The following is a 12,618-nucleotide window of genomic DNA, read 5'->3' as shown; positions in this document are numbered from 1 at the left end:
ACTCATATACATAAATATTTACTATCTGTGGTCGATGAAATAGGCAGCATAGCTCACATATTTCACCTCGTGCATAAAGTACGCTACACCCACATAGCTAAGTAGTAATTCATGTGACCTCCCATTGGAAGAGTGAAATTTCCGACAGCACTTGAAGGCGGCACGAACAGCAACACATTCCCAGCAGCACGCAGAGCGCAGAGAGCGATGAGAGTCCGCTAAACACGCCGCACGGACACGTACCTGGTTCAAGGAGCCGATAAAGTGAACCCTGTGGGAGGGAAGAGGAAGAGTTCACTCTCTGGTAACCGGAGAGGGGAAAAAAAAGAACAAGCAGAAAGTGAGTTTTCAACAAGAAGCAGAGAGGATTTAATTAGTGGACGCGAGTCGTGAGTGGGACCGTGGCAGATGTAAGATGACATCGATAAAGGAGGATTAAACTGCGGGGATGTTAAGAAAAATGATGAGAACAGTACACACACAGTAAAAGGAGGGACTCCGGACAACACAGGGATGGCTTGATTTCCTCACCACCGGAGGAAGCTGGTGGGACAATACTTGTCAGAGGCACTCATGTTTCTGTGGAAGAGAAAGAAAGTTTGCTGCGCTTTTTCTCGGATATAAGTCGTTGGAGGCATCGCTGCTCGTCACCGTTTGTTTTTTTTTATACCCCCCTTCCTCCTCTTCCTCCTCATAGCCCGGTTTGGCTAATTAAAACTGTTCACAATGTCCAAACCAGCGCTAAAGAAGAACCATTGGACCTCCAGAGTGAACGAGGTCTCCGTCTCCAAAGATGCCCGCGGTGACTTGAATGTGGCGCTGCGCGGCGGCGCGGAGAACGGAGAGTTCGCCTACATCGGCCAAGTGAACGAGGACGTGGTGCTTTACAAAAGTGGAACATTAAACGAAGGGGAACTGCTGCTGGAGGTGGAGAACCTCTCGATTTCGGGATTACCTCTGTACGACGTGCAGACCGTCATAAAGAACTGCAAAGGTCCCGTCAGGTTGAAAACTGTCAGGCAAGGTAAGAGCTGGAGGAGGCGCACGCAGAACTCCGTTTGATTGTTTTGTGATTTAATGTTGGTCTTTGTATTGAAAAAGAACAGCGGTGAAAATAGAAAGCCAAACCACTTTTCTCGTAGAAGACAAGCACAATCTTTAATTCGGCTCACACAAAATGTACTGATAAGCTTTAAAGCCTACCTAATTAGACACATTTTCCTGAGCAGTGTAGAGTTTTGAGAGTGATCCTGAAGTTTGTTAAAATAAGTCCCTCCGGGCGAAATCTAAACTTTAAAGTGGCGCCTAAACTTAAGGAAGCTGTGGTATTTCACACCTGTCCAGCAAGGCCCAGTCAAAGTGACACAGTTTTGAAGGTATTTGAGAACATAAAAGGCCACCTGTCGGGTTCAGGGAGATGAAAACACACACTTTGTTTATTCAGCTTTCCTTTTTTTTTTTGTTCTGTGTCCCTTTCAAATGTTGCTGACCATATAATGAGTATATCTGAGCTTTCTTTGTCACCATTTTTACAGAGGAAAAACAAGAGATCCAACACCTGAAATAATCATCCTCAGAGGTGTCACTCATCCCATGACTTGAAATGGATTTAGGTTGTTCTAATTAGGCTAAACTTGGACTCTAAGCAGGAGGCCTGTAGGAATATCAGGTGAATCACATGAAACAGCACATGAGGAGATCAGTTTGCCCATCTAAGAAACAGAACAGCTAAAGTGGCCTTCTTTAGCTGTGCTTGTTGGGCAATACCTGTAACTCCTCAAACAGGCTGGACGGGCGACATTTTTTTACCAGCACCCAACAGGAATGGGGACATCAGGCGTCTAACAAAAGGCGAACATCCGGCCAGTGCGGCTGGTCTGGCCAGTCCACGGTCAGCTCCGCTCAGCAGGGCCGGCCGTTTTGACACTGAGCCTCTCTGACAGGCTCCCAGCGTGGCAACACAGAGCGCTGAAGGGATGCTCGGAGCCAGGCTGGGCCGCTCCAACTTCACGTAGAGACCCAGACAAAAAGAGCAACAACTCTTCAAGGACAATTTCACATATTTATAACCTGCGAACACCAGCAGCAATAATGGCCCGAGCACTGTGAAAAGGTGCTACATGCAGGATTTAACACCCAAATGCCCTCCTTGTTAATTTCAGGACAGTATTGTGATAATCATGCAGCTTTTGTAGTGGAGTTGTGATCTAAAAAGTTACCCAACATCCTATTTTTGTTTGTTTTAAAGTAAGGCTTCAACTCCAACAGTCACTTACATAGTCAGTCAATCTGTTGACTGTTTTCTCAGTTAATCAATTAGTTTGTTGGTCTATAAAACAAATGAAAATGGTAAAAAAATGTCAATCAGTGTTTCTCAAAGCTTAAGATGATGTCCTCAGATGTCTTGTTTTGTCCACAACCCAAAAATAGTCAGCTCAAAGGGACAGAAAATAGAAAATATTCAAATTTAACAAGCTGGAATGTGAGAATTTAGAATATTTTTTAACCCAAAAAAATTACTGCGACCAATTCAGTTCAATCAATCAATTAACTGATTAATAACTTCAACTTCTACTTATCCACTTTGTGCTGAGGAAGTTGCAGGGTTAATGTCAAAGTCTAGTTCTGACAAGGCCAGAGGTCGCTGCCAACTCTGTTTTGAGTTATTTACAGTCCTACTGGACGGTTGTGTGCTTTAATTTTAAACAAATACCACACAAGCAAATATGATTGATCAGTCCCTCCTCTCTAAATGATGCCTTGTTAACCACTCAGGTCAACTGTGGTGGACATGAAGTGAAAGACTTCAGAGTTTTAGTCTCTAAATTTAAAAACAGGTTAAATTCTTACTGATCTTTTTCCATACAGGATCTTTATTGTGACACAATTTGAGATAAACGGTTGTACTTTCAGTTTAAAATCAGAACAAAGTCAAGTTACAGATTTCAGGTTCTGCATGCAGGTGTTTTCACTTGTTGGCTAATCAGAGCTCAGCTCAGATTGAAGGTAGGCGGAGCTCAGCTGCTCATTATGGGATGTCACTGAACTCAATAGGCCTGTTTCCACAGCAGCAAGTGTTGGTAGTAACATTAACGGTGGCTCTGTTTTGTTCAGGTGTCCCAGTCAGCCATGGCAGTGAATGAGCACGCAGAACAGTGAGCCTGAAGTTAATTTGATAACTTAGACCTGTGTCTTTTCTCCCTCTTATATACAAGTGTGCATTGGCATAATTGTGAACATTAGGGGGTCACAGTAAGCAGGGCTGGGGCCTGAAGTTTTGAGCATCAGACACTTAAATTCCTGCATGACTGAGAACTTTTCTGCACCAGTTTGTGCTTTTTCTGTGTCGATTAATGTCAGAAAGGTCTCCATTCATTCAAAGGAAGGAAACAAAAAAAGAAAAGGAGGCAGCAGGTGAAACACAAAACACAATGAGATACAACACAGCAAGGCAGCGACGCATTCTGTATTTCTGTCAGACATGTATTCTCACCGTTTTGTCATTTAATATTATTCCTGCTGAGTCAGCATATAATATAATATTATTTTTTAGGGTTTCTTTTGTTTGGGGGAAATATTGTTTTTAAATGTGAATGTGGCAGATACATAATTTCATTTAAACTCATTTATGAACTCTTTGACTTTAGTGGCTCATTTGCAAAACTTTGTGCCCGTTTCAAACATGTCACACAGGATTTTTTTAGGAATTGCATCCATCTGAACTGTGTTACTGAAGCTACTGTGCTGCTCATTTGCTGCTCATTTTCAGTCTGTGCATGCTCACACAGTCCAGAGAGGACATCTTATAAATAAAACCAAAACAACAGAACAAATGTTGCTATTAATTGCAGTGCATTTTTAGAAATATCTGTATTTTTGTTCATTCTTTACTAGTGTTCAGGAGGTGTGGGCAACACATCTTCTCCCATTCATTAACTACAGTTCTGGCAAAATTCATTCTGCTGGAGGAAAGACAGAATTAAATAAATCAAAGTGCCAAGTGTTGGACGTCTTTTTCAGGAGTTTGTTTGTGAAAATCTTTTTTTGGATCTTGAATCTTTGTTATTGTAGAGCATGTAGTGAGGGAAGTGTCTCATCAGTCAGCAGTGTGATTCCAGAGCTGATGATGCTCCCCCTCTTTTTTCTCTCTGTACTTTGTAGTGACTTTAAAACAATAGAAGGAAACTCAGTTCCCACTTTGGGCCAATCAGAAGTCTCCCAGCACTCCCCCTCCTTTTTTTTTTCTTTCCTTTTTTTTTTTTTCCAGTACCCATCTGGGAATGTCGGGTGTCACTGCTGTACAACATCACATGATCAGATTCCATTTCAAGTTTTTAATAATTCACGCTGTCTGGGAATTTCCCTCCCTAATCAGCCTTAATTGGGAAAATATGCTTGGCAACAAGGGCCATCTGTAAAATCAAAGTGACCTAATTTTACCCAGAGCTTGTGCCATTTTCTCACTTTTTAATCGAGCGAGATGCGAGGAGAGGTGCCGCTCCATTGTCTCGCCTCGCTGATGCTCACAAGGCTGTTGACTGTCAGCTGCACGGAGCGACGTGTCGAACGACGCTGCGTCGGGACTTTCGGCACTCTTGCTGACCTCTTAGCACACATGCGCACACCGATGCTGAGCTGATAAAAGGCTCTGTGCGGTTCTGCTGCAGAGATTGTAATGTTTGCTCCGGGTATCAGTGAGAAAGAACAACACACACACATGCACATTTAGTCTGCACAAGACACACCCTTCGCTCTGTGCGCCCAAACCATTAGAAGCTCGCTTTAGTGTGCACTGATCGGGGCAGAAGCTGTGGGAAAATAACTGGATTATGTAATTACATGCAAACTCCTCACCCTTTTAAACAAGCAGCTATTGACCTCGTCCTAATGCATTTTAACGCTCACGCTGAGCCGTGCTGTAATGACACTAACGGTTTGCTGTGTTTGCAAACAGAAATTCACATTATGGTAAGACTTGTCAATCTGATAAACCCACCCCCGGAGCTTCTTTATGGATAATCTTCATAAGACCATGACCTACTGCTCCACATATGCGAGCAAACTATGGCTAATACACACAGAGGGACGCACAAATACGTGCTTGTGCAAAGACAAAACAGAGAGGTTTCAGATCGAGACCAGATTAGTGCGATGCTCACTCTGGCGTTAGTGCACATGCCGGTTGTGTTAATAATATATGACGCTGTGTGTGCGTGTGTGTGATCTTGCATATCTTGACGCGTACTACTGAGGTACAAATGTGAGATTAGCAGGTTAAAGGTGGGTATTGATACTGTAGATATTATGTCAGAAAGTGTCGATCTTTTGGCGGATTACGTCTGAATGCGTATGCTTTCCGGACATGAAAAATGGCCCAGTGGCCCAGAGTTCACGGGTTTCCCCAGGCGGAGGTTATGCTGTGTGTGTGTGTGTGGGTTGCTTTAGTCAACAGGATTTGCTGCACGTGACTACGCTCACACACACAAGATATTTGAATCCTTTCCACGTAAAAAACAGCCATCCCTCTCCCCCCGACCAATCAGGAATCCCCGAGCTCCGGCTGGTGTATTTCTTTCCGAGCTGCATTACATTACAGAGCTGATGTGATGAATGACGCCTCACTAGCTATAAATTTCTGGAAGCAGAAAATATTCTCCCTTTCATTGGGGCGGTGCGTGCTGCTAACTAGGGCCCTCCCGCTCAAATTTACAACACTGTGTCACTGCATTAACTCCATGCTCTGGGTGTGTGGATATGTGCAAGTGTTTCTGGCTGCGATTGCATATGGAAGTGTTTATTTCCTCTCTCTCAGCAGGAAGTTGGACACCCCTCCTCGCCTCAACCATTCTTCCACCTTTGTATTCTCTGACAGCGGTGGAACGGCTCCGCTTCCTCCCTTGCAGCCGGCTTTGGGGAAAGATCTCTGGCTTTAATTTCAGGGTGTGTGTTTATATTTATGCGACTGTGTGTGTGTGTGTGTGGGGGTGAGAGAGGGAGAAGTCACATGTGTACAGTATAAGCATCCTGCCTACTTTGAGCTGAAATTGTGTTGTCAGTGCTCAGCTTAATCTCCGTGTTTAAAATACACTGGAGGGACACTCGGTTACCATCTAAGTAGACCATGAAATGCCGTCTCATTAATGCAGCACTTTTTTTTTTCCTTTTTGTAATCCCACTAAGGAGGTCCATATGCACATGTGTGCAGTCTGTCCTCTTGTTTGCTGAAGAATCGTCTTTCTTCTCCTAATTAGCTCAAGTGTAGGCCGTCGTACCGAGTGTGAATGGGAATCGGTCACACTTGGCACTTGCAGTTACACACACTGTCAGGGGGAAGAGAAAGGCCGACTAATTTATGATGGTGAGTTTAGCGGAGGGTGGGCAGGCAGCGAGGCTGATCCCTTTGAAGACTGCTCTTCTCAAATTGTACACATGTGCAGCAGAGGAATGTAAACTTTGGGAAATATAGACACGGCTGCCAGAAGTTCCTGAAAAGAGTCAATCTCGAAACCGCAAGACTTTATGAGCCACTTTTTTTTCTGAATGATCTTCACTCTGCGCTTAGAAGTGAACTGTTTTAAGCATCCGTTGCTTTTTTTTTTTTCAGCTCTTGTAGCTATCACTGAGGAAGTGGGTGAAGAGCTCATTTACACTTTCCATTCAAGACCTTTCCAGTCCAATTCCAAACCGGCGATCTGTCAACGCGCTCTTTCCTCGGTGGTCACTTCTTGAGGATTCGTAACGCAGAGTCGCTTTGCTTTCTTTGGTCTGTCATACCGTGAAATGATGAGCTCCTCATGAGTGTCAGGAACACACAGTGAAATGAAAGCCCCCCTCCCCAGCTTAACATCAGGCTGCTTTGGTTCAGTAAAGTAGCCAAAGTGTAGGATGAGTTGACAAATCTGCTCAAATGGCCTCCATTTATTCCCACACTGCCAATCCCACCGGCTGGTTAGCATAATCCCCCCCCAGCTGGGAGCCTCCAACCTCAGAACAGGTGAACGTCTCAATCAAAGGATTTATTTATGAAGATCTCGGAAATGTGCGTGTTGTTTCAGATTGAAGAGGTTGTGGACAGTTTGGTCGAGCAAACTAACTGAAAAGACATTAGCTTGGGCTCGATTTAAGTGTGTTTTGAAACGGTTTAACCTGCTGAAGCCCAAAACCCGCCAGCACGAGAGAAAGTATTTAAGAAAATAGCAGAAATTACACAATATGTTGAGCTTGAAATTGGAAAAAAAAGAAAGAAAGAACTGTTTCATTTTCAACTTTCTGACAGTCCTTGAACTACTCATGTCTTTCATTGATACAATCTTCCGAATGGCAGCGTGAAATCATGATAGTTCATTCAAATCACTTTATTTTACACGTTTATATTACAAATTCACCAAAAATAAACCATTTGCTGTAATGAGATTTTGTAAAAAGCAAAAAAATTCTGCGTTTCTTGGCATAACTAAGAAGCTATGAGTTACACAGCTGTGAACAACAGTCTCTTGACAGAAATTCAGGGACTTTTGGGCTGAACTGCAGGCTGTGCTGACACAGATAGGAGACAAGGATGGAAATAAATAAAAAATATAAGTTGGAAAGTGTCGATAGTATGTGAAGTTACCATTTTTTTTCAGTATTGATAATACCTGGGGATGGGTATTGATAATACCTGTGCTGTTTCTATAGAGGTGCAGGACTTGAAAAATGAGCCCACAGCAAATAAAAACGTGACAGAAGCAAAAACCACCCAGAAACTGCTTGTAGTTCAGACGGTTAACTGAGAAAATTGTCCGCAGATGAACTGATAATTGAAGTAACGGTCAGCTGCAGTCATACTTTACAGCTCTGATCAGTTCTAAAGCATCTGAGGCAACTCTACACCCCCTGTTCTGTTTAGGGTTCCACCAATCTAACCGTGTCTCAGATGTGGAGGGTGGGTGTGGTCCCGCCTGGGTTTGAATGAATTTTTTCGAAGGGAGGCGTGTTCAAGCAAAAAAAAAAAAACATAGCGTTAAGTGAACTCTTCAAGCTTTATGGCGCCACGACACGTTGGGCTCCGGAGCTGAGATGAATGTGAAGTCAGTATCTGAGTAATGAAACTACACACCAAGACACCAACCTGCAGTCCCATCAGTTCTGTTCTTTGTCCCGTGTTAAACGAGGAATAGGATCATATGCATGCCTGCAGACAGCAGTGCGTATGTGTGTATGCGCGCCCATCTATTTGCGTGCGTGCCAGACGAGCTGACGTGGCCAAGTCTTTCTGTCAGCTCTGCTGCTGTTAAACTCGGATGAGATGTGGTTATGCCTCCAGCAGGCATGACTAGGAAGCAAAATGATGGGATTGGTAGTGGCTGTGAGCATTATTAATATGGCTGACACTAGAGCCAGTAGCAAGATGATGTGCCCAAGAAAGAAAAAAGAAAAAAAAGCTAGTAGACTCTTGAAAAGTTGAAGGTTTTGTAAGTTCTTTCCAAACGAGCGGGGACCGTACTTGTGCACAGAGGAGCATTGTTACTGTCGTCCTCCAATATATTCATACCCTCCCATTAAAGAAGGAAAAAAACAGCTGTCACTGAAATAAGTTGAAATGGACAAAAATAATAAGAAATAATTTTTTTTTTTTTTAAATAAAAAAAAGGACATTGCTTTTGAATTTTGGTTAAACAGAAATGCTATATATATCTTATTATTATATATATATATAAAAAACAAAAAAAAAAAAGCAGTTTTGACCCACTACTCATCAGCAAAGTGCTCTAATTTGTCTGGGACAGTTTTGTTTTTTTTAAATTACTCTTTTCAACCACAAAGTAATGTCTTATTTCACTAAATTATAATTTAGCAAATTTTTATTGATTATTACTTTCTCGCCTCGCAGCAAGAAGGTTGCCGGTTCGCGTCCCGGTGGGGGCACCGACATCTTTCTGCGTGGAGTTTACATGTTCTCCCCGTGCAGTGTGGGTTCTCTCCGGGTTCTCCGACTTCCTCCACACAGTCCAAAAACATGTTGAGGTTAATTGGTGATTCTAAATTGTCCGTAGGTGTGAATGTGAGTGTGCTTGGTTGTCTGTCTCTAAGTGTAGCCCTGTGATAGACTGGTGACCTGTCCAGGGTGTCCTCTGCCTTCACCCTAAGTCAGCTGGGATAGACTCCAGCCCCCCATGACCCTAATGAGGATTAAGCGGTGTATAGATAATGGATGGATGGATTACTTTTTTCAGTTTCTAGTTGTTTGAGTGAGTATTGTGAATTTTAATATTTTTCTTTAATTAATAAATTTAAGGACGACTGTACGCGCTTGTGATTTTTCTAACTTCCGTGTTACCAACCTGCCTCGTATTTAACTTCTTGAGATACAAGGCAGTAAAAAGACACTTACACAGAGTTTATTTGTTGCTTCTTATCATCCCAGTTGTGGCTGCACCCAGAAAATCTGTCCTTTATCTCTCAGGCTCATTGAAATTTAAAGGCCCTTTCCCCCTCCAATCTGCTTCCTCCTTTTCTTCTTTACCTTTCATTACATTCCGGTTAAGGCCGCGGGGTCTGTTTACACAAATCCCATTAATGTGTAGTCTTTGGGAGGCTTACTCACGCACATTCACACGCGCACGCAGACAAAACAACGGCGTATCCACAGGTTTAGAGAATGGTCTAGCCCTGATTAAGAGGATTTAGACATGAGTCCGTCTGTTTGTCCACGGCAGAGCGCGCTCACAAGACCCCCAAACTCCCCGAGTCTTCTTGGTGGAGCAATTATGCGGCTCACAACAACAATGCTCGCCCTGCCTCATCCCTCCTCCTCCTCCTCCTCGTCTTGCTCATCTTTCTTCGCTCCATTCATCTCGCCCGCTCTCTTTATCTCTCCCCTCTCAAGTCTTCATCTATTCTCTCCACGCTTATTGTCGTCTGAGCATGGGAATTGTGTTGGCTCTTATTAAGGGGCAGCCCCGTTTTGACAGAGTCTCCCCCCCTCTCCCTCACACTCTTCCTGCCTAAGTCTCCTAATGAAAAGAATTGTCGAACAGGTCATTTCACAGCAGTTATGGATGGCAGTGTGTGTGTGTGTGTGTGGCGAAAGCTCCGAAAATGGCTTTATGTGGGTAGCAGTGGAGGGAAGAATGTGATGGATTATGGGTAAATAAAACACTGAGAAAGATTTGGAAGGAAGGAAGTCAGATTAATAATGTGTTCGGATTCGAGGTTGGCAAAGAACCTCTCGTGTGTCTGTCGACGCACCTACAGCGGTGGTCTTCCTGTAATTGATGTGTATCGTCGGTGAGGAATTATTGCACCTACTTGCAACTATTCCCTTACTTGGGCACTAAGATGAGAAGATACCACACCATGCGTCGATGTGTGTGGCTGAGGCAAGCAGCCGTTTAGCTTAGCATAAAGACTGGAAACAGGAGAAACCTAGCTGTTGACCAAAGCAAGCAGTGAAATCTGAAGTTATTATTGTAGTTATTTTTTGACATGCAGTGCTTCAGCATAGTTAAAGGTCCCATATGGTGAAACTCCATTTTTATTGCGTTTTGGATTTTTTATAATAAACTCAGAGGTGTGAAATAGAAACACTGCTTCCGTTCCTCTCGGCCCATATAACTAGACAGCCTCCCAGCTTTACAAGTCTGTTTTATTCAGTTTCTTTGTAGCAGCATAGGAGGAACTACAGACCCCGTGGGTAATTTTTAATGCTGTCACCATAGCAAAAGAAAAGTCCTTAATTTTACAGATAATGTGGCGAGTTTAAAAAAGGCCTCATATGCTTTTGATGTCTAACTCTGGGATCTTTATTACCTCTACCAACACTGCTCTGCACACCGACGCTACAAAGATGTTTCACCATGCTGAATGCATCTTCCAACATGCTGATGACTCGTGTACCTTTTTTAAGCCAGACTGCATTTTCTTTCACTCTCTTTTGTCATGTAGTGTCTGCACAATCCTGTCGTCTCTGTGTTTGATTACAGCCTTCAGATCATGGACCTCCTCCATCAAACCTATGAGATTAGTTTGCCATCTTGCTAATCTCCTCAGACATAAAGTTGAGAGATTTTTTAATCTCTTCCAGTTCCTCTGCTAACTTTTTTTGTAGTAGTAGCCATTTCCAGGAATGACTCAATGTAAGGAAATAAATTCTGGGTAGAGTTAAGGAAATGCTGCTCTATTACCAATCACCATGTGGTCTCCAGTTGACCTTTAACAATGTCCTTGAGTGAAAACACCAAGTTAACAAAAATTTCCAAAAGGATGAAGGTGAAACTTCACTGTGCCTCCTGTAGTGATTTAGTTTTGAGTGGATGTTTTCTCATTTTGGTGATTTCTCAAGGATTTCAGGGAGTCTCTGAACAGGTGAAGTGCAGTGGCAGCCATCTTGATTCTCAAAAAATGCTGTTTAAAGGCTTCCACCAAGAGAACATTTTAAATAACACATGCAGGATGCAGTGTTTTTGATCAAATATCATAACTTTAAGCTTACATTTCAACAACTTTCCTGAGGTACCCTACCAAATGGATCAATAAAGTTCTATCTAATCTAATGTAATCCAACATTTGATTATTTTCCCTTGCGTACATTATGCACGATTCTTTCAAGGACTATGGGAAAGCCTTTACTGTTTCTGTGCATCGGACAGATAACGTCACCTTTAGCATTGATCATATGTGCACAGGTCAGAGCTCTGTGGAAAGTGTAACGCTGAAATGATGGAAGCTGTAAGACAGAATTTGGAAGCTTTGAAACCTTCAGGCTTTGGTGGGTAACTGTTGTTCTCATGTGGACTGCTGTGCTTCCGTGCTACCTAAACTCAGATGGTGTTTTACATTTTTTCTCGTCTCTCCTGCTCTCTGTGCTCACTTATAATGCACTTGAATACCGCCAACTTCCCAATAATGCACCTTCATTTATGTTTATATCAGCTGCATGGCATCTGGGCTGCTGTTAAAGCTACAGACACTGGAACAGACCGTTTTGCACAGAACTAAAACCAGGAGTAATACAGTCATGGTAAAATAAACCATTTTTTTTGCAGCAGTTTAAGCTGAAATTGCGAGACTTTTGAGACGTCGTAAAAAAAAAAAGACGCCTGCAGCTCTTCCATCTGGAAATGTGCGATGGTGACCAGCACTGAAGCAGCCTTGATTGACGGAGCATGTGTGCGCTGCAATTAGCTGGGAAAACCTTCAGGACACCAAATGGCTGTGGTAATCGGTGATGATGGCAGGGTAGATACCGGGGTGTCAGCTTCACAGGTGGCCTCCCAGCTCTGGTAGAAGTTCAGGAGGAACCAACCAGTTATTACTAGTTAGCAGCTAAGGGCCAAACGACTTGTCCTACAGCTATCACAACTACCCACTATCTCTGTAAAACTTTGCATGACAACTGTGCATCAGCTGTACTTGTGTGTTCCCTAAAGCTGGCCACTAACTGCATGACTCAATCAGCCTGTACCTCTCACACAGTGTTTAAAGAAGTCTGATGCCTTTTTAACGGTGCACGCACTGAATGTTTAAACTGAAGGCGACTGCACACACAAATGAGTCTTTGCTTTTGGTATGTTGATGAGCTAAAACAAAAAAAAAAGATTGGAGAAGAATGTGCCGTGTGCATTACTTAAAGTTCAC

The 12,618-nt window shown here is 43.0% G+C and overlaps 1 protein-coding gene across 1 annotated transcript in view; it reads left to right on the top strand.

Annotated features, from left to right (window-relative positions):
- The first annotated feature begins 210 nt into the window (after positions 1–210).
- The window catches only part of LOC103356070 (membrane-associated guanylate kinase, WW and PDZ domain-containing protein 1), a 72,400-nt gene continuing 59,992 nt past the window's right edge, over positions 211–12,618 (top strand). The window contains exon 1 of the mRNA XM_008280121.1: positions 211–1,024. Within this exon, the coding sequence (XP_008278343.1) occupies positions 727–1,024 (298 nt within the window). The 5' untranslated portion in view covers positions 211–726. The remainder of the gene's footprint in view (positions 1,025–12,618) is intronic.

This window comes from Stegastes partitus, unplaced genomic scaffold, assembly GCF_000690725.1.
Source record: "Stegastes partitus isolate 25-593 unplaced genomic scaffold, Stegastes_partitus-1.0.2 Scaffold182, whole genome shotgun sequence".
In the NCBI taxonomy this organism is placed as follows: Eukaryota; Metazoa; Chordata; class Actinopteri; family Pomacentridae; genus Stegastes; species Stegastes partitus.
This window is presented reverse-complemented; position numbering and strand designations above follow the sequence as displayed.